Here is a 24224-nt window from a genome sequence, read left to right as displayed (position 1 = left end):
CACCATGGAATTTCAGAGAAAAGAAAATTACTTCTAGCCTGGACACCAGGGAAATCTTTGCTGATCGGGGGTTATGTGAGACACACCTTTAAAGAGGGAGCATTTCGTCTTGCAAGATGAGGGGCAGCTATCCAGGGCAAAAGGAGCAGGGCGGACAAGTGGGCAGAGGCCCACGGCAGCCACGAGAGCAGAGGGAAGGGCAGGGAAGACAATGCTGAGAAGGGACGTCTGGTGCCAGATGGACCAAGGGGGTTCTGGCCTTCGTTTCTTGCTGGAGTTATTCAAATGATCTAAAATAAGAAACCAGTACTTCTCTAGTCAGAAAATAATTAGCTTAATGATTACAGAAGAGACAGAAAGCAGATCAGTGGTGGCCTGGGGCTGGGGGCAGACTGCGAGAGGACTGGAGGGACCTTACTGGGAGCAGAAACCATCTCCGGACCCATGTACAGTCACAGTTACGCCACTCGGCAGAGTTACTAGAAATGACTGCTTATATACTTGAGGTGACAAGTAAAATATACCTCAATAAAGCTGGTTTTTTTAAAAAATATACAATTACAAATATAAACAGAATCCCCGTCAATGGACTGACTCATTAAACCAACTTCAACCTCCGGGATATGGGCCTCTGCACTTCTAAGGCTCCGTGTTTTGACTCAGGGTGAGCGTCCCAGGAAATGACAGCTTTCGTCTCTGCCTGGGCGGGAGAATACGCACACAGGAGCCCAGGTGCTCTGTCTTGACAAGAGTGCCCTGCGGCACGAAGGTCGGGCTCTGACTCTTTCTCCGTGTGTTGGGGCAGTCCCCTATGCCTTGGGGCCACAGCTGAACGAACCATCTTCTGTTCTGGCCCACAGGGGTGAAAACCACAGCCCAAACCAGTACACATCCCTGTGCTCAGCAGCTCTGGCCTCAATTCATGAGTGATGAAATTTTTATGACCTATGGGAAGAATTAAACCATCCCTGGGTAAGCCAACCAGAATATTTCCTTAGTGCCAGCAAGCACCGGGCTTTCTCTTGTGCTCTGACTTACTTTTTAACACATGTATTATGTAACATGGCTTTCTGAAACACCTACATGATCTGATTATAGACTATTAAGCTCAATCACTGCTATTGACTAGGGATCTAATACCAACAGCAAATAGGCAGTCTTTTTTTTTTTATTTTAAGATTTTATTTATTATTTGACAGAGAGAGACACAGCAAGAGAGGGAACACAAGCAGAGAGAGAGGGAGAAGCAGGCTTCATGATGAGCAGAGAGCCCGATGCGGGACGATCCCAGGACCCTGGGCTCTTGACCTGAGCCAAAGGCAGGCGCTTAATGACTGAGCCACCCAGGCCCCCCCCCCTTTTTTTTTAAGATTTTATTTATTTATTTATTTAAGAGAAAGAGGGCATGGGAGGGGAGAAAGTCAGAGGGAGAAGCAGACTCTCCATGGAGCTGGGAGCCCGATGTGGGACTCGATCCTGGTACTCTGGGATCAGGACCTGAGCCGAAGGCAGTGGCTTAACCCACTGAGCCACCCAGGCGCCCTGATTAATGTTTTTTTTTTTTTTTTTTGAAATATTTATTTGACAGATAGAAATCACAGCTAGGCAGAGAGGCAGGCAGACAGAGAGGAGGAAGCAGGCTCCCTGCGGAGCAGAGAGCCCGATGTGGGGCTCGATCTCAGGACCCTGGGATCATGACCTGAGCCGAAGGCAGAGGCCTTAACCCACTGAGTCACCCAGGCGCCCCCTGCTTAAAGTTTTTATCTAAGTAATCTCTACACCCAACATGGGGCTCAAACTCATGACCCTGGCTGGGATCGAGAGTCGCATGTTCTCTGAGTCAGGTAGGTGCCCTGCATATAGGCAATCCTGAAATAACAACCCTCCTTTCTCTCTTCCTGTCTTCACTCTTCCTGGGTTCACTTGGAAAAGTATGACAAGATGAGTCAGTAAGTAGTCAAAGGTTTGTGATCTCACAAGGAGAAATAAAATGATTCAGCCGGTGGGGCAGACAGGGCTAGTGAGTGGAGAGCAAGAAAAACCTTAGTACGCGATTGCCATGGGACTGGGGAACAAACACAGACAAGAAGATGAGTGGGGGGTGGGGGAGGGAGACAGAGCCAGCCAACAGCCACCTTTCCGTGCTGTTCTTCCTAATTTTTGTGGTGGTGGTGGTGGGGGGGGGTCCTTAAAATTCCTTGTCCCTGCTTTGTCCCTTCCACACTCTATAAACTCTTTCCACTTGCCCTCCTACGCTTCCTCAGTTTCCAGGGGCACCGCCTGACCCGCTCCTTTAGCTCTGGTTACTGGTGACCACCTGCTGCTGACCTGGCCAAGGCTCCATCTCGGTCCCACCGTACACCCTGCCTGGGAACCTCAGTGATGCCACCTCCTTGACTTAGGCCATGAGGAAGATGGTTCCGCAGAGTGAGAATCCCAGACAGGATTCTCTTATCAGCGCAATTTTTAAGAAGCAGCCCAAGAAGAGAGAAGCCTAAAGGGAAAGTCACTGGGCAGACTTCCTACCTCCAGGCCTACGAATCTAGAAAAGAACAGGTCTTCCCAGGGCTCCCCTCCAAAACCCTTAACAGGATCCAATTCTCTTTGGGGATAACCAGCTTGTCCTTAAGAGGCCTGTGCATCCCTATATAAAACACAGCTAAAGAATCTCCCTGAGACTGACCTGTCACGGAAGTTTATTTTAATCTGTCTCGTTCATGAGAAACCTCAGAGGCAGATGACACTTTGAGATCTGTAGAGTTTTTCTTTTCTTTTTAACGTGAGCAAATGCTGCTCAATCACAGAGTCAAATAAGTAAAAGCAAGGCTTCAAAGAAAGGCCAACCACAAGGAGGTTCAGCACCTCCCTGTTGGTGTGGAAAGTTGCAAAAAGACCTCAGACCTCACTGATTCAAATAAGGGCATAATTCTTCACGAGGTTTCAGTATGACTAAGCGTAAGTATGTACGAAACAGTCACCCCCTGCTGGAAACCTCCAGTTCTCTCTGGGAGCCAAAGCCTAAGACCCAGGAGGGCGTGCGGGTGGTGTTGCTGGGTGTGCTCGGTGGCGGGTTCGGCTCTACACCTGTGCTGTCCAGCGTGCTAGGCGCCAGCTACACGCACCCGCTCACATTTAAATGGACTAAAATTAAATCAAGTTAAAGACCGAGCTCCTTAGTTGCAACAGTCATATTTCAAGTGCTCAAGACCTCCACAAGGCGACTGGCTTATTACGTGGGAACAGATACTGGCTCCTGGCCAGTTCCACCCACGCAAAAGTTCTACTGAATGGCAATGCCTTAACCCAACGGCGTAAACAAACTTTAAGCAACTTTATTAAGGTATAATTAACATATAATAAGCTACAAACATTTTAAAATATACAATTTGGTAAGTTATGACATATACATACACACACCCATCAAACCATCGCCCAAATCCACCTGCCTAAAAGTTTCTTTGTGCCCCTTCTGCAAGCCCCATCTCCCAGCTCCTCGGTCCCCGGGCAGCCACTGATCTACCTCGGTCACCAGAGTACAGTTGTCATTTCCCCAGAATTGTACGTCTCCGGAATCCGACGGCACGCGCTCCTCTCTGTGGCTGCCTTCCCGTCTGCCTGGAGAGTGAGCGCTCGCTCCCTACTTGGAGAGCCGGCCATGCTGCGGCACCAACAGCGCACCCTGTTCCTCGCTGAGCACTGCTGCGCGGTCCGGCAAGACTACAGTCGGCCGATCACGACGCCTGTCATAGGCTGCGGAGTCATTTTCAGTTCGGGGTTACAACAAACCTTACAAAGAAAGGTGCTATGATGATTCAGGGGCTGGGACTCTCAAATCAATGTCGGAAAGCCTTTTGAGAAGGTGACATTCGAGCAGGGGAGGGAGGGAGCCACAGAGCCGGGGGAGAATCCGGTGGGAGAACATTCCTAATTCCTAACATGAAGGCACTGAGGCAGCAGTGTGCCTGGTGGATTCAAAGAAGTTTTCTATGTGCTTTCCAAAGACCGCTTATTTGAAAGAATGGGCATGCAGGTAAAAAGGTTTTTGGAGAAGCAGATGGTTTTGGGTAAAACGGTCTAAATCCCTAAATGGCCCTGGGCAGTTTGCTGTCATTTAACCCTTACCTTACAACTATTCTGAGAAGTAGGTGCAGTCATCCCCGTTTTACAGACGGGCAAGGCTAGACAGGGCTAAGTTACCCACTTGGTCCCCAAATCCCACTGAGAAGAAGCAGAGTTGAGCAGAGAGGCTGAAGCCACAGCTTGTCCCGGCATTTCGCTGCCAGAGACAGATTCATCCCCCAAGACCAGAGCAGGAGGAGCTGGGAGGCTGAATACCGGCTTCCCTCCGAGGGGCCGCCTACACAGGAGCTCCCTTCTAGTTCCTTGTTACACAAGCGGTTCATCAGGAGAACCGTCCAGGTCACTTTGGTTTCTGGGGTCAGTGCAGAGACTTCTTCCCTGGCCCGCGAGGGCGCTGGTTGGGGTCTGCAGCACACACCACCCCACACCCATCCCCACTCCTACCCAGGCCGCTGCCTTTGGCCGCAAAACCACTCAGCTGGGTTGTTTAACGAAAAAGGGAGGGGGGTACGCCTGCGTGGCTCAGTGGGGTAAAGCCTCTGCCTTCAGCTCAGGTCATGATCCCGGGGTCCTGGATCAAGTCTCCACTCAGGAGGAAGCCTGCTTCCCTTCCTCTCTCTCTGCCTGCCTCTCTGCCTACTTGTGATCTCTGTCTGTCAAATAAATAAATAAAATCTTAAAAAAAAAAAAAAAAAAAGAAGGGGGGAAACCCACACTGATCATGAGTTAAGTTTAACACAAACTGAAAGATCAAAACCAGCCAGCTGCCAAAAACACACCCTGGCGACTTTCACACCAGAAACACGGCGGGCTACAGCTTAGCTGTCGGTTTCTGCCTTCCACGCTGCGTCTCCGCCAGTCACGCTGTTTTGATCTTTCACGTTCTAAGTGGAGAGAAAACAGTGACCCTCCGTCCCTCCCCTCCATTAGGAGCGGGTGCTGCACCTCCAGCGCCGCGCAGCTGCGCTGAACCCCGCGGATGGCCGACTCCGAGGCCCCCGAGAGCACCAGAACCACCCAGGATTCTACAGCGTCTCCTGACATGAAAACTATGCCATCAACCAGAATGTTTCAAACTTCTTGCCTCCTAGAATCCAAGGATGGGGGATACTTGCGGGCCCCAGCAAGACCCGAGCATCACCATCCCCATCTCCCTGGGGGTAAGCCTCAGAGGCACCTCACCGGCTGTGCTCTAAGGTGGCGGGCTCGACCGGTGACGTCAGCATCACGGGGAAACTCAGCAGAGGTGCACATAGTTAGGAACTCTGAGAACAGGCCCAACAGAGTGTTCTAACAACCCTCCCATGCTGCCCCTGCACCAAAGTTTGAGAACCACCATTCAGCAGGTGCAGCGTGGGGCCGTGATTTTTTTTTTTTTTAAAGATTTTATTTATTTATTTGACAAAGAGAGATCACAAGTAGGCAGAGAGGCAGGCAGAGAGAGTGAGAGGGAAGCAGGCTCCCTGACGAGCAGAGAGCCCGATGCGGGGCTCGATCCCAGGACCCTGAGATCATGACCTGAGCCAAAGGCAGCGGCTTAAACCACTGAGCCACCCAGGCGCCCGGGGCCATGATTTTTATTCTAACAAGTTCCAGGTGATGCCTGTGCTGCTGGTCCGGAACCGCACTTTGAGAACTACTGCTCTAAGTCAACGCTTCTCATCCTCTGGGGATCTAACGAAAATGAAGATTCTGGTGCAGGAAGCCTGGAGAAGGGCCTGGGAGTTTGCATCTCTAAGAGGCCCCAGGTGGTTCCACTGGAATCCAGGCTAGGGGCTCTGGGGGCAGGGACGAAACAATGTCTAAAAGCTCTTAGACTCTGAGACATGCAGGTACTGATGTGGTTTGCCAAGTTTCCGATTTCAAGGAATGACCGATTAATAGCTGAAAATTCCCAGACAGAAGGGAAGGTACACGAGGAGTTAGGGCCTTGAATTTATCTACACAGACTGGCGGATGACTCCCCACAGAGGGGCGGGGGCGGACTCCGGGCCGAGCCCCTCACCAACAGGAGGAGACATGGGAAGCAGGGCTCCGACAGCTCGCAGACCCCCTTCTGTACCACCACCTGGTCCGGCCACCAGCTCCGGCCCTTCGTCACTGTCTTCTCTCCTTACCAATCTCCCGTGGAACAGCAAACACCTGCCGTCCCCTCCTCCCCCTACGGCTTCTCCTCAAGCTACTGCAACTTGTCCCCAGCTTTTACCCAGGCAGGAGAACGGTCCCTGTGGCCTCCCGATCACTGAGGCCGCTCATTCGGCCTCCTCCTGCTCGGCGGTGGCCAGGACAGCTGACCCTCGCCTTCATCCACATCTCCTACTCCCGTCTGTCCACACATTCTCGCTTAGATTCCACAAAGTCCCCGATGTCATGGCCGTTGTCCACTAAGCAGCCACCAGTTGAGAAAACACAGGATGGTGAGAGAGAACAGAGACAAACCCTGTCTGGAGCTCATTAACGCTTCAACTGCTTAGTCCCTAACAGTGCAGCCTCCATGCAGCTGACAAGTCTTTAGAGGTTCGTGCAAGGCACGTGTTCATGAACTTGCCACCATATCCATGTGCACATGGGCCTGAGGACACCTCGTGACGCCCACAGGACTCCCTGGCCCCACCTCCACCCCAGGGACCCAAGGACCGAAGGCGGGGGCCGTGTCCTCGGGCTCTGTGGTGTTCGCACCGTGGCCATCCGAGCGCACAGTGCTTCTAATAAAAGCGTTTGTGTGTCCCTGGCCAGAGGGCAGCGCTCACCGCCTGGACAGCGCCAGAGCGGGCCCAGTACCCAGCACACAACTGGTCACCCCCCTCTGGAGGCCTTGTTCCCACCCCTAGCTTTTCCCATGTCCTCTCATTTCTACGGGTCCATGTACCAGCGGGATTACAGGGAGGGAGCAATGTCTTCCACAAGAGAAAGAAGGAAAGAAACAGTATCAAGGTACACTTAGACGTATTAGGTGTCTGTGCTACAACCAAGATACAGAGGCCCTCACGTTAGCTTTACTGCTTTTGTTGTTCTGGTTAAGCTAAGGACATGCTTTTATTTTTGGTCAGGGACTTGGGAGCGTAGGAAGCAGCTCACAGGGCTGAAGACTTGCAAGTCTAAGACAAAGAATTTCCAGCTGCACATGAGGCCAGTTAAGAAGTCAGTGCGAAGGTTTCTGGGCATCCAGAGTAACTGGTAGCTGGCCTGTCCACAGACTCCATCCACCCAGCTCTCCAGCCCTCGCACTCAGAGCTTCGAGATCTTTATTTGCATACAAGAGTCTGCAAGCCAAGCCATCCTGTGCTCCAGCTCCCAGCGCCGTGGAACGGGAAGCAACGGAGGCAGACAGCGGCAGCAGTAAAACCCAGCCATCAGCAGGCACAAGAGTGTCAGGGTACTGAAATGCCCGAAACGGAAAGTGGGTAGTCTGGCACCAGTCTAGGGGCAGAGATGGGCCACAGACCACGTGAGAGATGCCAGGGGTTCTCTAAATTTCGGCGTAGTTCAGTAATTTATGCCCAAAACAAGTCTTCCTCCCAAAAAGAGATGCCCCTGTTATTGATAAGAAAGAAGGTAAGACATTTTAATATCTAAGACATTTGCAATAAATGAAGTTAAAAGAGAAGAAATACGGGGCACCTGGTGGTTCAGTGGGTTAAGCGTCTGCCTTCAGCTCAAGTCAAGATCTCGGGGTGCTGGGATTGAGCCCCGCATCGGGCTCCTTGTGCAGTGGGGAGCCTACTTCCCCCTCTCCCTTCCCTCCCTTCCCTTGCTTGAGCTCTCACACATGTGCACAGGCTCTCTCTCAGATGAATAAATTAAAAAATCTTAAAAAAAAAAAAAAAGAGAGAAAGAGGAGAAGTATGTGTAAGTCCGGAGGGTGAAGACGCCTAGCAGAAAGCTCTCTGTACTCGAAGCGATGCGACACGCTCTGTTAGTCTGGAGACTGAGCTCACACGGACCACACCGGAGGGCGTGGCAGGAGAACCCGGCTGTTACCCACACGGCAGGCTGGGACGCCTCTCTGCCAGGCTCTGCCCACTCACAAGGACAAGGTTGCAGGTGGCCCCACACTCCAAGAGAACCTCACTAGTGCTTTGCTCTGCTCCTAGAATATCTTGTAACACCGATCAGCTGCCTAAAATGAATTCCGAACTTAGGTGTATGTTGGTCGGTGGAATTTTCAAATTCCTTTTTCTTTTTTTTTTTTTTTAAAGATTTTATTTATTTGTCAGAGAGAGAGAGACAACACAAGCAGGCAGGGTGGCAGGTAGAGGTAGAGAGAGAAGCAGGCTCCCCACTGAGCAAGGAGCCCAATGCAGGACTTGGTCCCAGGACCCCGGGATCAGGACCTGAGCTGAAGGCAGTGGCTTAACCAACTGAGCCACCCAGACGTCCCTCAAATTCCTCTTTCATTGTGAGTAAAGTAAGATTTCCTCAGCCCCAGGGCTGCCCCCAGATCTCATATCGGGACTCCATCCTTCCCTGAGCATCTGCTGGTCCTGTTTCCCCCGGGGCAGCTCTGCGGATGGGGGCCACATACATATCACCCCCAATTCTCTGAAACCAAGACAGGGACTGCGTATCTAGGAATGACCTTTCTGCAATCTGTCCTCTAATGCAGCCACTCGTTAGAAAGCTACCACCCAGCACAGAAGTGGTCCCTGGAAAATCCTTCCAGGATTCTCACATCCATCTGGTAAGAGGAAAAGAACCTAAGAAACTGGGCTGACTTCATAACCAGTTTCATTTCACATATGTTTCATTTCTGGAGCTGCCTTATTTCTCCCCTTATCCTGCATAACTGCAGAGAAAATTCATAGGCTCTCTGAAGGTGAGAATCTCACCCATTAGTAACAAAATCTCACTCTATATTAAGTTGGCCCTTCGCTGGAGACGCTCCAACTGCTTTATAAACATCCTCTCTTCGCCACAAAGCAGGTAGGTGGTAATTTTCCTTTCCGGACAAGGGTAGAATGGACCATCTTAGCCACTCAAGATGGAAATGTTTTTAAATGCCTGAGAGAAAGTAAAAGCAAGGCTTTAAAAATAAGAGATAGGACAGATGTGACCAAAAATAGGAGTAAGAATGGTATACAAAATACCAAAAAAGGAGAATTCTCCTGTAATCAGCTCAGTCTCAGCAACAGCTTCTTAGAAGCGGCCCTCGGTGCTCTGGTGGCTGGGCGGCTTTGCCACAGGCCCCGGCCCAGAAAATCAGGCCTGGTGAATTTAATTTTGGCACAAGTACGAGATTTTCTCCCTCTCTCTGATCTTTGCCAGAGGCAGGATCAACAACGTTAACTCCATAAAGTACAAGCTGAAAGCCAAGGGAGGCACCCAGACTCAAGGCCACTATTGCCAGGACTTGGGTTCCTGTCTCCTGACGACACGAGGGTGTTACCCGCGAGCTGGGCTCTAGCTGACAAAGAACCCTCCCCACCCACCACTTTCCTCTTGATGCTGGCCGAGTGGGCCTGGTGTTCCCGCCATGGAGGAAACCGAGGCCCCACGGTGAGGCCACTGCAGCTCCGCCCGGCCCACGTTTCCCTTGATGCTCTCCCTGCACCACCGTCCTTCCTGTTCCGTCTTTTTCCCTTCGGAAGAGTCAACAAGAAACTTTAACTTCTTTAAATGCCGCCACGGACACAGCATGGATTTGGCGATCTCAACTCCGTTGCTTGCTGGCTACAGACCCGGGAAGTCATTTATTGAGTCTGTGCCCCTGTTAGACGAAGGTAGCAGGAGTTGTCCTGCACAGGGGTCAGGAGGACCAAGCGAGTGTCCCCTTCACGCCTAGCCCACGCCTAGCCCACGGCCTGCCACCCCGCGGGTGCTCAGCAGCGATGGCCACTGCCGGCTTCCTCACGGCGGAAAGGTGGGCAGCGGGGCCTTGCCACCGTTCCTGATTCCCGCAATGCTCAACGTGGCAAAGCCGCCGTGGCAAGGTCCCAACCTACTGGTCTTCAGTTTTGCAGAAAACCGAGAACAGAAGGGACAGTTTCGTTAACTGTGCAGCGGCTCGTGTTGGCAAGGAAGTGCCAGCTGGCTTCCTGGGGAGTCCACCGTGGGGAGGGCTAAGGCGGGCCATTTTCTACCGTCCCCAGCTCCTTAAAGACCCCAGAGCCTTCTCAGTTATATCGTCTCCAGAGCGGGAGAACCGGACTCCCTCCAGGGAGCTGCTGTAAAGATTAAGTAAACTAAGCGTGTCAGGCAATCGGCTGGAGTCTCTACACAAAACCAGGTGTGGCACGACGACCTCCATTCTACACTGAGAAAACCAGGTCTGGACAGCAGCTGAATGGAGAGGAAAGAGTAGCCGCTTCCGGTGAGGTGGGGGTGGGGGTGAGGGGGCCGGGGAGGCCCTGCCTGAGGCCCTGCTCATCCTCCGGGGATCCCTCCCGCCGCCTCCCTTCTGGCTCAATCCTGTTTCCTGACTCACACATCTTTCTCTTCCTTGGCTTTCCTTTTCATTTTGCTAAAGCACATCCTGAAGGAGTTTCAGAGAAACAACGCACAGGAGCTGAACTTTTTTAGCCTCGCCTGACTGACAATATCTCTGGTTCTACTCGCACGCGCGGCTGGCTATGGCTCCAGGTTGGAATCCTGCTCCCCCAGAAGTTAGTGGCCTTGCTCCACGCCTTGAAGTTCCCAGTGCTACTGCAGAGACGTCCGAAACCACTGATTCCTAATCCACCATGTGCCTTCTGGAAGTGGGAGGACTGTTTGCAATTTCACACAGAGATGCCTAGAGGCCTCCTCCCTCCCTCCCTGTTCTGGGCTCTGACCAGCCTTCAGTCTGGAGACATGAGTGGTTCAAGTTCACGGACCATCTTGTCCTCATGACGCCCTCCTGGCTTCCATTCATTCTTTCTGAGGCACCTGTCCCGACTGATGGGCCTGAAGGATTAATCATGTCTGTGATCTGTTTTCTACTTTTCTATTGTTTCGCTTTGTTTTTTGAAATACTTTCTGACAGACTCCCATTCCAACCATGTCACCGGATTTTTTCTTTTATGTTTTCTTACATTAATCATTTCTCCCTTTTTTTTTAAGATTTTATTTATTTATTTGACAGAGAGAGAGGTCACAAGCAGGCAGAGAGGCAGACAGAAACAGAGAGGGGAAGCAGGCTCCCTGCTGAGCAGAGAGCCCGATGCGGTTTCTCCCCTTTCTTTAACCATAGCTGCATCCCTACTCCTTTCTTCTGATAAAAAGTCTATTCCAATCTCTCGGAAGAATTTTTTTAAGATTTTATTTATTTACTTATTTGACAGAGAGATCACAAGTAGGCAGAGAGGCAGGCAGAGAGAGGGGGGAAGCAGGCTCCCCGCTGAGCAGAGAGCCTGATGTGGGGCTCAATCCCAGGATACTGAGATCATGACCTGAGCTGAAGGCAGAGGCTTAACCCACTAAGCCACCCAGGTGCCCTATCACTCAGAAGAATTAAATGTAGTTTCTTTTCTTTCTTTCTTTTTTTAAGATTTTATTTATTTGAGAGAGAAAGAGAGCATGAGAGGGGAGTGGTCAGAGGGAGAAGCAGACTCCCGCTGAACAGGGAGCCCAATGTGGGACTCAAACTCGGGACTCCAGGATCATGACCTGAGCCGAAGGCAGTTGCTTAACCAACTGAGCCACCCAGGCACCCCTAAATAGTTTGTTTAAAGCTTCTTCTGCTGTCTGCATTACCCCTGTTTCCTCTTAAGTCCTCTTCTCTGATTGTTTTGATCTCTTTCACTCTGGAGACTGTTCACTCATACTTTGGGGTGAGGTGCCCAGAGTCATGGAGGGGCTGACCCACGGAGGGGCTGGGAGAGTGGGTTGTGGGCTGACAGTGTCCCAAGAGGCCCCCACAGGTCTTTCCTGGGGCCATTCAGTTTCTCCAGTTAAAAAAAAAAAAAAAGTTCCAATCTGATTCCGTGGTGGGAGTCTAACAAGCACGTCCAAGGAGCGGGGTTAACAGGGGACCAGGGATCCCCAGTCAGGATGCTTGCCACCAGCTTGTTGGAAGCAGGAAGAAATGGGTGATGAATTCGACAAAAGCCCCAAGAGATTGCAAATGAGCCCGAGTAAAAAACTTAAGAACAGTAACGGCTTTTTAATGTTACCATTTCCAACTGAAATCGCCTATTAGTGAAGACAGGGAGAGGGACCCAGAGCCTTAAGGATCTGGTTCTTGTCCTTCCCCGTTTTAACTCATACACAATGTTCCCTTCTTTCTGCCCCGCCACGGCCAGACGTACGAACCCGCCATCATCACCATTTCAAGAACGATAAGCTACTTTTTCACTTGTTATTTGCTTGCCGACAGGAGAAATGAGAAAGGCACTGCTGTTTGTGACCTTGACCTGCTCCGGTCACCCATGACCTTTTGAAGCTGGGGGAGAAAAACAGGAAAGGGAGGCTGGGGCCATCCCAGTGTGTATTCCCCTTGTGGAAGAAGCCGGGCAGCGGGGTCACAAACACCCTCTCAGGCTGCCCACTTGTTCAGAATTCTGTTCCCACAGCGAGGAAGGCACAGGGCTGCCAAGCACAATAAAGAGCCCATTCACCCACGTTACCCGGCACCTACCGCAGGCGAGAGTCCCGACTCCACATTCCCACTTGCTTGAAAAGCGACTTTTTTTAGGCTTTGCATTTGGGAGCATAAAAGGCCTTTAAATATTCATGGCAATTTCTGTGCTTTGATTATAGGTTACCTTGCTGTGTAAGGCAGGCCTGGAACATATTTATTAAATATTCTAAGTTTAAATGCCCACCGTAATTACCAGAAACAGATGATTCTATGTAGTTTATAAACTTAAAAACTGAAGTCAGGGGCCCTTAAGAAGATAAACGCATTTATCCATTCTGTCCCACAGCTGTGTATGTTTAAAATGCGCACTTGAATTCAAAAAGCCATGTTACCGTAAGAATTACAATTCTCAAATTTATTCCAAAGTGACCTAACGGGTATAGAAAATATAATTCCTTTAGGCAATACATGAGCTTTGAATGTATTCCCAGATGAGCAGACACACCTCAGCTACCCTCTACCGGCCACCTTTCCGGTAAAGGAACGGCACGCACTTGACTGGCCGCCCGACAGCTGCACGTGTGTGCTGATACTTACCAGGTTTTTGAAAAGTGCTGTCAACTCCTTGGTAAACACCGAGAACTTCAGGAACGCACTTCCTAAATCCGGGTCATCTCTGCACACGCAGTTGCCCCCAAACTTCTCCAGAGCCTGGGTGTACTGCTCCTCGTTTTCCACGTGAGCTACAACAGCAGTGGGAGACGCCCCGTTAGTACGGCAACCTCGCCATCCTCGCGCTTAACAGCTTCTTCCTAAGTTGTGAATAAAACTCAACATATTAGCAGGATACGAATCTGAAAAGAGCCGAGCTGCACCGGGAACAGAAATCAATTCGCTGTCCTCACAACGTCCCGTTGCGCTGGCAACGGCTCCCAAGGAAGGAGCACGATGACGACCAAGATGGAAAGAGCCTCCTTGCACAAGCCCCCTCAGCCTCCAGCATGTCGGATAAGGCTCCAAGGGTACCCCGAGGCCTCGCACATCTCCTAGGACCCCTCTGTGGTGTACATGATGGCAGGAGGCACCAGTCCAGCCAGCAGACTCGGCCCTCTCCGAGAAACTCAGCAAGAGATGCCCGCTCCTCTTCAGCGTGAGCCCCGAACCAGGAGCCACATGCCACGGCTCTCCTTTCCACACAGCAGGAGCTGTGGACCTCGGAGCACAGGCTGGGGCCGCAAAGGTCAACTGAGTGTCTCTGTGCTGTGCTCAGACACATCCTCTGTTGAGGTGCCCTGCCTTCCCCGACTGCTGTACATCCCACAGATGTCTCCTTCCTCCAGGAAGCCCTCCATGACTCTGTCCTGTGCTCCTGTCCTTGGTCTCAGCATGGACACTGAAATTGGGAACGTATGTCTCTACGTTAGACATGTTTAGAGGACAGGGACTAAATTTTACTTATCTTTGTGCCTGAAATACAAGACAACACACTGTTGTCCAAATAACAACAACAAAAAGCAAACCCCTGTAATCTATCTGACGGCATTTTACTATCATTAGGCCTTAACACACGGAAACCTGGATTCTGGGTCTCCAGCTCAGTGATTCCCAATCCCTTTTAGACACCAAAATGATAACACGGATCTTATCAGACTGTAGAAGCCGCCACCCTGCTTCAGATCTCTGATTCAGAAATGGAGGCGGGTGGAGGGACCCAGGTAATTCTAGTAAGTTAAAGTAGTTGACTATAATCCCCTCACTTCTAGGTCCTTTTTAAGTGAATCCAGCCAGTCGTGATAAAACAACTGTTGTTTGCATCAAGCACCTGATTTCTTTTTGTTTTGTTTTTGTTTAAGATTTTATTTATTTGTCAGAGAGAGGGAGAGAAAGAACACAAGCAAGAGGAGTAGCAGCAGGCAGAGGGAGAAGCAGGCTCCCTGTTGAGCAAGGAACCTGATGCAGGGCTCCATCCCAGGACGCCAGGATCATGACCTGAACCGAAGGCAGATACTTCACCGACATCTGTGTCCAAGGCGCCTGATTTCTACATTTTCCTCATTTCAACAAGAAATGTAACATGACCACTTTGTAGGCACAACAGGGCAGACCGACGTTCAGCATAAACTTGCATGTGAATGCCATCAGATTCTTTCTCAGGTAAATTAAACCACTGTCAGCCAATGACAATTCCTGGGCCTGGTGACTGGGAAAACGCGAGCAACATTTATTTGTGACGGGCAGCCCTTGACCCCGAGCCAGATTCCTGTGATCCATGAACAGCGTGCCTGTCCATCATACCAGGGAAGAGCTATGCCCCAGACCTCCAGTACTGGCCTTTGGGGATTCCAACATGGGCCTCACAAACATAAGAGAAAATTAATTTCACTGTTTGAGCCCTTTTCCTTGTTTTTTCTCTTTGCCATTTCAGAAAAGGACCTGAGAGTTCTAGATAAGTTAAATGCATTTCTGAGACTACACTCAGCAAACAAGACAGAAACACACACAGGGGCCCTGAAGAATGTGTGTCAGAGCGGGAAGAGCTCCCAGAAGATCTGGGTTCCAGGCCCCTGCCTTCCGGGGAGCGTGGGACTCTGGTGAGCAAATGGCCAAATGTCTCAGCCACATGAAGGTTACAGATCTGCTGGGAGATACTCACAAGGTTAGGGTAAGAAGCAAAGAATAGCGCCGGGACACGAGCTCAGCCACACTCAGCCAAGATCCAACAGCACACACGGTAAACAGGAGCACCACGTCGTTTCTACGGGTTTCTACGGAGCACAGACAACGTGTGCTTTTTCTACACAACAACTTTGTAAGACCTATGCATTCTTCCGCATCATGGTGAACATAAGTCAGGGCACTCAAAGAGATCAAATATTTGTCCTGGGAAACAGAGCCAGCAAGCGGCGAAGCCGGGCTTCAAATCCAAGTGCATTTCATCCCAAAGCCCACTGTTCTGCTCTGTACCAGTGTTCGGGTCAACAAGAAAAACAGCTTCCCTAGCCCAAACAGGGGCCCACGTTTTAGATTTTTAAAATTCTATTTCAGAGATGGGTCAGTTACATTGTTTAGTTCGCTTCAGTTAGAAAATTCTAGCACATGTGGTTTAACAGCTAAGGAAAGCTCCTTCCAAACCACATGCTCTCCTATAACTGTTTCAGAGTTGGTGGTCAAGACGTGGGCAATTCCAGTGTGGCTTTGGAAGGGAGTAACAGCCACAGCAGACATCTGGGGCTGAGGTCTCCACTGCGTTAGAGAAACAGGATACAAAGGCCAAAGTCGCCTTGGGAGCCACATGGTACCCCCCAAATTGTGCCTGTGCCGCTTTACAGGAATACCCAAAAGGCAGGGGGAGGGAATTCCCTTTCCTTAAATGCCGATTAGGTGGCCTTTAAGCCTTTGTTCAATCTAACTTGATAACACTGTGAGGTCTTAATATTATCATCCCTATTATCTTCTGAATAAATCCAGCGGAATTCAGAGGGCTTAGAGACTTGCCTGAGATCACACAGTTGGTAAGAGGTGGTGCAGGGGTCAAATCCGCCCTCTTTTCACCTTGCGGGCTGCCTCCCAGCCCGTGGTCACCTGTGGGGAGGAGGAACCTAGCTCCCCTTCACTGGCAGTCAGCCAATCCCACACAGAGGAGGAATAGCAAGACCTCACTACCGACGAACTTCCTATCACCCCTCCTTCTGGGCTTCTCAATTCACTGGGTATAGGGTGTTTTTAAAAATTATTTCCTTTATAGGGCGCCTCGGTGGCTCAGTGGGTTAGGCCTCAGGGTCCTGAGATGGAGCCCCGCACCGGGCTCTCTGCTCAGTGGGGAGCCTGCTTCCCCCCACTCTCTCTGCCTACTTGTGATCTCTCTCTCTCTCTCTCTCTCTCTGTCAAATAAATAAATAAATAAAAATCTTTTTAAAAAAATTCCTTTCCTTATAAATCTTTGAAACAATGTGCTGATTCCCACACTCCAATCATGATCCGTGAAGTTTTGAGCTCATCATCACCATGATTTCCTATATTTACATTTAAAGTGTTCTGGTCCACTGTAGTCTACTTTCTGATGCTCAAACTGTCCCAGCTTTGGTCAGTGGAAGCTTCTTCATGCTGATCTACTTGGGGTTTTTAACACAAATTTCTCTTCTTGCAAACAGATTTGTAACTTCTTGATAAATATGACAGCCCCGTATGTCTCCGGGTCTTCCTGAAACACCCCGCACGGTACCCGCCGTAGGAACAGCAAACCCTCCACAGATACGTATTCACTGACTGAGCTACTGCTCCGGATCGCCCGAAGTTTGAGGTTTTCCTACTAGAGAACAGAAAGTTGTTGAGAACCTTTATCTTTCTTTTGCCAGAAACAAACTTAAAATAGGAACCTGAAATAAATAGCTTGGGAATAAAGTTTCTGGAAAGAGCCCAAACTGGTCTATCAGCTTTTATTTACAAAATTGTTAAAAGCTGTTTCTCTAAAAAGAGCTCACTCTCTTGCTTCCTCCGTTGTTCAAATATATCTTAAACTCTGGTTCTTATTAATGATCCACATCCAGACGTCTTTGATGGGGGAGGGACTTAGGGACATGAGAATCCAAGTCCCTGAGACCACAGCAGGACAAGAAAGACCCCGTTTCTTCTCCATTCTAACCCCACAGACCTTCCATTTCCCACACCTCACAGCCCAAAGTCCCACTTCCCACCAATCCAATCAAAGAGAAGGAATGAGAGATTCGCACTGAAAAATCTCTTATGAAGCCGGCAAGCACGCGTCCATTCTGAATTTAGAAGGACTGCGTTTTATTGTGTGCGTCTTAGCTTACTTGATTCTGTTATTTAAAAAAAAAACAACCCTCCTATCAAGGAGAAGGCCCAGTGCATATAGTTCAAAGCTGGATCCAAAAAGGACAAAAGGCAGCCCCTTTACTCCTCCTCAGTGGGCCAAGCACAGGGAGGAAGCAAGCCCAGGGCCCCAGCACTGCCGAAGGACAGCCCGGGCCCCAGTCAATTCACCTTCCACCAACCTCTACGCCCACCTCACATACTTCGCTCATCACCGCCAACCCTGCCACAGGGGTAGGGCCGTATGCTGGGGCGGGACACACACAAGAGTGAGCACCGTAGCTGCCATCAACGTCTAGGGAAAGACACACGAATCCACACCACGATGGCCTGCAACGTGGCAGGTGTGCAGATTCGGAGCCTCCAAGAAGGGGACATCTGAACCGAGGTTCCAAAGTCAGGGAGCAATTTCCAGCGAAGGAACAGGCAGGTAACCAACGCCAGGGAGCAGCGTGGAGCCCCATGTGTTCAGAGGCTGTGAATGCTTTCGTAGGTTTCCAGCCCCTGCATGCCCATAGCTCTCAGCTTTCCACACCATCCCACCGCAGCCCAGGCCCCAGGTGCCACCCGCACCCACTGCTGGGTCTTTTCACTTGAAATGGGACCTGGTCCGGAATCCTCCCTTTACAGACAGGGAACCAAAGCTCAGAGAGGGTGCTGACTTGCCCGCATCCACACAGCAGGTGTGCGGCAGAGCTGGAACAAGATCTCTGGTCTCCTGATGTCCCATCTTCCAACGTTCCCCCATGCGTCCCTCACAGCCACTACTCTCGGCTCTAGGCTAACACGAATGTGCTCCTGGTCCCTAGCCGAGCCCACGGACTGGTAACCCAGACACCAAGGGCCACAACCAGAGAAACGGGGGTCGGCAGGCCACCCTGACTGGGACAGTCCAAGCCCCCACGCAGGCCGCTCTGCCAAGGGCGCGTTTAAGAAGAGACGTTCTCTACGGTAGTGGCTTTACAAAGGCACTCCCGATGGCACAGTGATTAATATTCAACCGTGTGCCACCATTTTAATGCCAGCACAACCCACACAAGTGCACAGGAGACCACCTCCCCTCGCGCTGGCGACCCCACACGTCGCCTGGTTTTGCGTCCAAGTCGGAGTGCACAGGCTCCTGGGGGAATGACTGCTTCAAGTCAAAGATAGTCGTGTTTCCGACAGGATCTCTGCCCTGTGATCTTCTATCCCGTGGGAGAAAACCATTTTTAGAGCTTTATTTCCAGAGTCAGCCCAGATGAAAACCTTTCAGTTCACCATCTGGTAATCTGTATCAAAAGTGTAAGACATTTTTGACATCCCATAATCTCACTTCTGGAAATCCATTCTAAGGAAATAATCCGGGTGACCAGAGGTGCGTGTGCAAAATAACTTGTCAAGAGGGAAAACACAGAGTGTACAAAGCGCCAACAGGTGCAAATGAGTGAAGGGCTGTCTCTATAAAATGGAACATTCTGTAGGCCTCTGACATCATGAAGTAGGAATATGCTCAGCACAGAAGACACGTTTAAGAAAAAAAGGGGGGGCAGGATATGAAACTGCATATTTAGTCTCAACTTTATAAAGTTAAAAGTAGAGAAGAGGTTAAGAAGAAAATCCACCAAAGTGCTAAGCGGTGGTGAAATGGGCGAGCGCGCCACCAGGGTGGCCAGCATGCAGGTCCGGGCCCCGCTGTCTATGCGGCACCGCATCCTCCCTCAGTGGGCAGCCTTCAGCTGTGGGAGCTGCTGGGGGAGTGGGAATAGCCAGCCCGGGGGCCGCGGTCACCGTCCCACACCGCAGCCCATCACGCACCGGGAGGGGGACAGCCTCTGGCCATGACGCTGTGCTACTGCTCCTCTCAATCTTCTAAACCAAGCGCGCCTCATCTTTATAATTAGAAAACAACATGTAGAATCAATACGATAGGACAGACCGAAGTGTCCACTGCCATGGCTAGGGCGTTCTGGCTCTCCATGCCTGTGCCCGCTGAGGATATCACAACGTGAATTCTTCACCGAAGTCTCTTCTGGACAAGCCGCCACGACAGACGCAGCCTTTGGAACCTGAGTACCTACCTGCATGGTCTCTGACAAGACACAGGGACCTACAAACCAGAAAGGGTTTGATGCGAACACCCTTCTATTTGACAACCCCTGAGCTCACGCTCAAGACAAGCAAGACAAGAGAAACGTGGTCCCTCTCTTGGAGCTTCATCACCTGCCACGTCTCCAACATTCTGTGCTCTTTTCTATTTTCAAAGCTCATTTTCTTTCACCTTTTCCTGGGGCGTCCCCTTTGACATGATGGAAAGCACCAGTCCTTACGGAGGGGATCACGGACATATCTAGTCTGCTTACGTCCAATACAGGAAGCAAGCAATGAAGTTATTAATGAAGGTCAAGCTGTGGGCTGGCTACTGAAATAGGAACACTTTCATCTGAGATCACCACGTATTCTTTGATCCTGCCCTTGATAAACAACAACAGGTGACGCTGGAAGTCTGTGTGAAGGACCCCCGCACAGCCCAGTTGCCTCAATATAAAACGCCCACTGCTGGGGGGGTGGGGGCACTGAGACTGATGTACTAGAGAGGTTTATTTTTTATGCTGGCTTACTTGTCACTTTAGATTACAGGCTCAGAGTACAGAAAACCTATCAAGGCTCACCTTTATTTATTCTTTCTGTATTTCCCAAATACCCACTGTCGGTCAAGAACATTCTTGGTACTAAAGGGTAAAAATCCAATCAAGCTGAAATCCTTTCCTGCCGCAAGCACGGAAGAACGTGGAGATCCGGGAAGCAGAGCCCCTCCCTCAAGCAGCAAAGCTCCGTAAGGGAGAAAGATGCACACGTGGTCAGTTTGGTGCAGAGAGCACAGCCAGAGACAGAACGACCCTGGGGAGCTCGGGGCTGGGTAGGGGGGGTGGGACCAGGTGTGGCCAGAGGACAGGGAGCAGCCGGCAGGGCCCAGACGCATCCCAGGTAACGAAGGGCCCCCAAAGGCTGTAAAGTGACATGGTATGACTTGCATCTAAGAAAGCTGAATTTGGAGGGACAAAGATGAATAAAGCTTGGTGCCTGCCAATGCACAGGTCAGCAAGACGAAGAGAAACGAGAAATGCTGGAGAACAATCCATCACCATATACATTACAAGAGGGAGAACTGCAGCTCGAAATGAGGAAGTGAGTACATTTTCTGGGGCTGGTGATGGAAAAGGCTTCCCAGAGGAGGTAAAGCTTACGAGTTTCGTCCTTCAGAAGCCGGTCCAGGAGATGAAAGCTGCGAGCAGCCAGCTGCTTGACTCAGCCCAGACATATTATCCAAAGAGCTGCTTCCCATCCTAGGGCCACTCCACGACCACATCAGAGAAGGAGGGAGAGGCTCTGGCTGAAGAGCTGGCACCGCTCTCCTTTAGCCTGGGATCCCCAGGCATCTGGCACGGAAAGCAGGGAGGCAGACAACATCTGCTGACCGGACTCCCAGCTACTGGAAACCTCACATCCAATAACACAGATGCCCCCTGTTGGCAAAGCGGCCTGACCAGCCACATTCCACGGTGCGCATTTTGTCACAGCAAACTGCTTTCAGCTTTTCTCCCCTTGATTTCTGCCTCCCCATCCCTAAGGATACGATGCCCATTACTTAGATGCTCTCCAGACTCCTCCCGCCCCCCTGCCCCGCCCCACTTCTTTGAGAGCACTTCAGAGGAGGAGAAAAGACTGCTCCTGTGGTGTGCCAAGACCTCCCAGGTCGTCACGCCCAGGAACCAGCAGCCTTGAAAAACCAATGGTCTCCAAGCCTCAGGTTATCAGCTGCTACTTCTGCAGGGAAGATTTTAGATCAATATACACGTATATACATATGTACACACGCACACGACCTTTCACCTCTGTGACTCTGGGCGAGTGGACAGAGTTCCGAGACTCCCTGAACAGGTTCAGAGACCCCCCTGAATAATGCTGAATGATGTAGTCCAGGTTTTACAGTAAGGCAGACAGTCAACTCTGTGATGATACCACATCTGTAAAACATGAGGGTTTAACTAGGTCACTGGTTCTTTAATCTTTTATCACAGACATCAGTAAAAATCAGAACAATGTTTTTGATTACCTCTCCAGGACAAAGCATCTTTATATAACTTCCCATACAATTTTCGGGATACACAGACCCCTTAAGTCTGTCCACAGACCCTACTTACCAGGTGAAAAAGCCCAGCCTAGATGAGCTGAAACTCCCTACCAAATAAATATGGTGACCCTAAGTATGATTCATGTTAATAGTTGGGACTTAAATCACGAGTCTTAGCATTCCTTCTGATTAGCCATCCTTCCATGGTTAATATGCTGATCACTGCTGCCAGGATTCCACAAGTTACCCACCTAAATTCCAATCATTTTTCCTAACCAGCAGAAGAGAGACCATAAGCATCTCAGAGACTCGTAAGTGAAAGACATCTCAAGGTCTCAGAGTCCATGACCCCACCACCCCCTACAACTTCCGTAGAGGAGGCACCAAGCCTTTGCTGAAATCCTTCCAATGACCAGCGCTCACTTCTCTCTCATATTTGAGTCAAAGCTTGCTCCCATGACAATACCCTTTAGAGAGGAACAGATAATAAGCTTCACTTCCTGGTCCTAGAGAATGCCTTCAGATATGCCCTCTCCCTACCTCCCAAGCTAAGTTACTAGGTCCTTCCAGGGTCCTCCTACGTTGAGGTTTTCAGCTCTAAGATTTTGAGGTCCCTCTTAAAATGTTGCTTTTACAATTCAATAACGGGGTAACCAACTTTTTTTTTTTCAAACATACTTCCCCCAAGGTCACCAAACTCAGCTTTGAGCTTCTCAAATGCTGGTTCATGCTGAGTTGTGCCCAACCAAAACCACTTGGAGTTCTTCAAAAGGCTCACCATGGCTCTGCCAGCTGATATCCAGGAGGGCCCCACAGCCTTACTGCTCGCTCGTTCTCCACTGTGGACCCTCGTTCGCAGCAGGTGCACTGAGCACCGGGAAGTGGGGTTCCACGGTCAAAAGCAGAGATGGGGAAGCAGGTCTGGTTCTGAATCTCAGCTTCTGTAGTTGCTAGCTGAGAACCCTGGGCAGATTACTACTCTGTGCCTCACTGACCTCACCTATAAACGGAGTTGCTGATAGTCCCTAACTCACAGGGTTGTTGTGCAGATTGTGTTCACGGACGTAGTTGTCTAGCACAGGGCCGGCCCCACAACAAATACTTCTTGGCCGTCAGATTATCATGCCTCCACTCTCAAGTTTATGAACATCCACACAGAAACATTTTCTTTTCTTTATCATTTGTCATATCTCCTATTCCTTTTGATCAGAGACATGGTAACATGTATTTTGTATCCTGAGTTTTATAGTCTGAAAATGTCATCATAAGCGTTTTTCTTCATGTTGCTACATAATCATAGTTCCATCAAGCAGTATATCCTAATTCAGTTATTGGAGGCTTTCAGGTTTTCTCTGAGATCACTGCGACAATGCCATGAGCATCTCTGGGCATCTTCCCACATAAAGAGTTTTATTTCTCTTGAGGTGAAGCACCAAACTGCTTTTTAAAAATTCCATGCCCTGGCTTTCAGTGCCACAACAAAGTAGCAGAATACCCGTTTCATCCTACTCATGCCAATCACTGGAGATTACTATGATTTAGTTATTTTCTCACGTAATAGTAGAAAATCATGCCAAATACAGCACCTTCTTCGCGCACAATGAAACATCACTTCGACTACTGCACAGGTTTCTTTCAAACTGCTCTATCCTGAAATTATATAGGTATAATAGAAAAAGTTCTCTGTATTAATTTTAAGCTCTGGACTAATTTAATAGCCATATTCTAATTAGCACTGTAAATAAAGGGGGAAACACATACACAGAATTATTAAATTCTCATTTTCTTCTTTAAGGGGAAGATGGTACGGGTTTACAGGAAAATCAGCATTTCTTTCTTTGTACTTCTCATTTCAAGGAAGTGACGACTACTCTAGGACATTCAGATCGAGGGTAAAGAAGATATCCCTCTCTCAGTAAGAAGATCTGCACCAAGTCTGGAAGATAGAGTAATTCTTAGAGAAGTGAAAATGAAAGTTCCCCATTGTTTCCTTCTTGATAAAGACGAATTTTCCACCCACTGATAGGTCAAACAGCTAAAAAATGTTAGCTTCAACTTCCCAGTGCAGGGGAGGAGGAGAACACCTTTGGACTGAGAGAGAGCTTGAGACATTTTAAACTAAAAAGTTTTAGAACAAATACAAACTGGATGTTTTTTAAGAGGTCAGAAAGCAGCTTATGATGAGTGGGAAAAATTACTGTAGAAACTGTTTCTCAACAAACCATTATAATAAAGGCTTCTGCAAACCTATACAAAAGATGTTCTAGAAAATGAAGCTAGCGGACTGTCATTGTTTTTGAAACATGGAAGCGGGGGGGGGGGGGGGGGGGGGCGCATATCCTCAAAGACCAGCAGCTTCAGCGTCACCTGGGAACTCAGTCGGCAAATACTTCATCCTACAGGCTTCATCCTACAGCTACTGAACCAGAAATCCTAAAGATGGAGCCGCTCAGCACCCCGTGTTTTAATAAGACCTCCAGGGGCTTCTCGGGCACTCTGAAGTTTCAGAACCACTACCCTAATGCAGAGGTTGGCAAACTTTTCTCCTAAAAAGCAAGAGAGTATCTGTAACAGGCTTTGTAAGCCAAGAGACAGTCCTGCGGTGACTCTGTAGGTACCCGGGAAGAGGGTGAAAGCCAGCCTCGGCTCCCCGGCTGGAAAAACACATCTGGCGGCCCTACGGCCTCCTGGACCCCCTGC

The 24224-nt window shown here is 49.8% G+C and overlaps 1 protein-coding gene across 4 annotated transcripts in view; it reads right to left on the bottom strand.

Annotated features, from left to right (window-relative positions):
• Positions 1-24224, bottom strand: part of ASAP2 (ArfGAP with SH3 domain, ankyrin repeat and PH domain 2) — a 170072-nt gene that overhangs the window by 77740 nt on the left and 68108 nt on the right. For all 4 annotated transcript variants that reach the window (XM_045979582.1, XM_045979584.1, XM_045979583.1 and 1 more), the window contains exon 3: positions 13175-13320. In XM_045979582.1, coding sequence (XP_045835538.1) covers positions 13175-13320 — 146 coding nt within the window. The remainder of the gene's footprint in view (positions 1-13174; positions 13321-24224) is intronic.

Source organism: Meles meles, chromosome 15 (assembly GCF_922984935.1).
Source record: "Meles meles chromosome 15, mMelMel3.1 paternal haplotype, whole genome shotgun sequence".
Taxonomy (NCBI): domain Eukaryota; kingdom Metazoa; phylum Chordata; class Mammalia; order Carnivora; family Mustelidae; genus Meles; species Meles meles.
The sequence above is the reverse complement of the archived record's forward strand: the minus strand, read 5'-3'. Positions and strand labels throughout refer to the sequence as shown.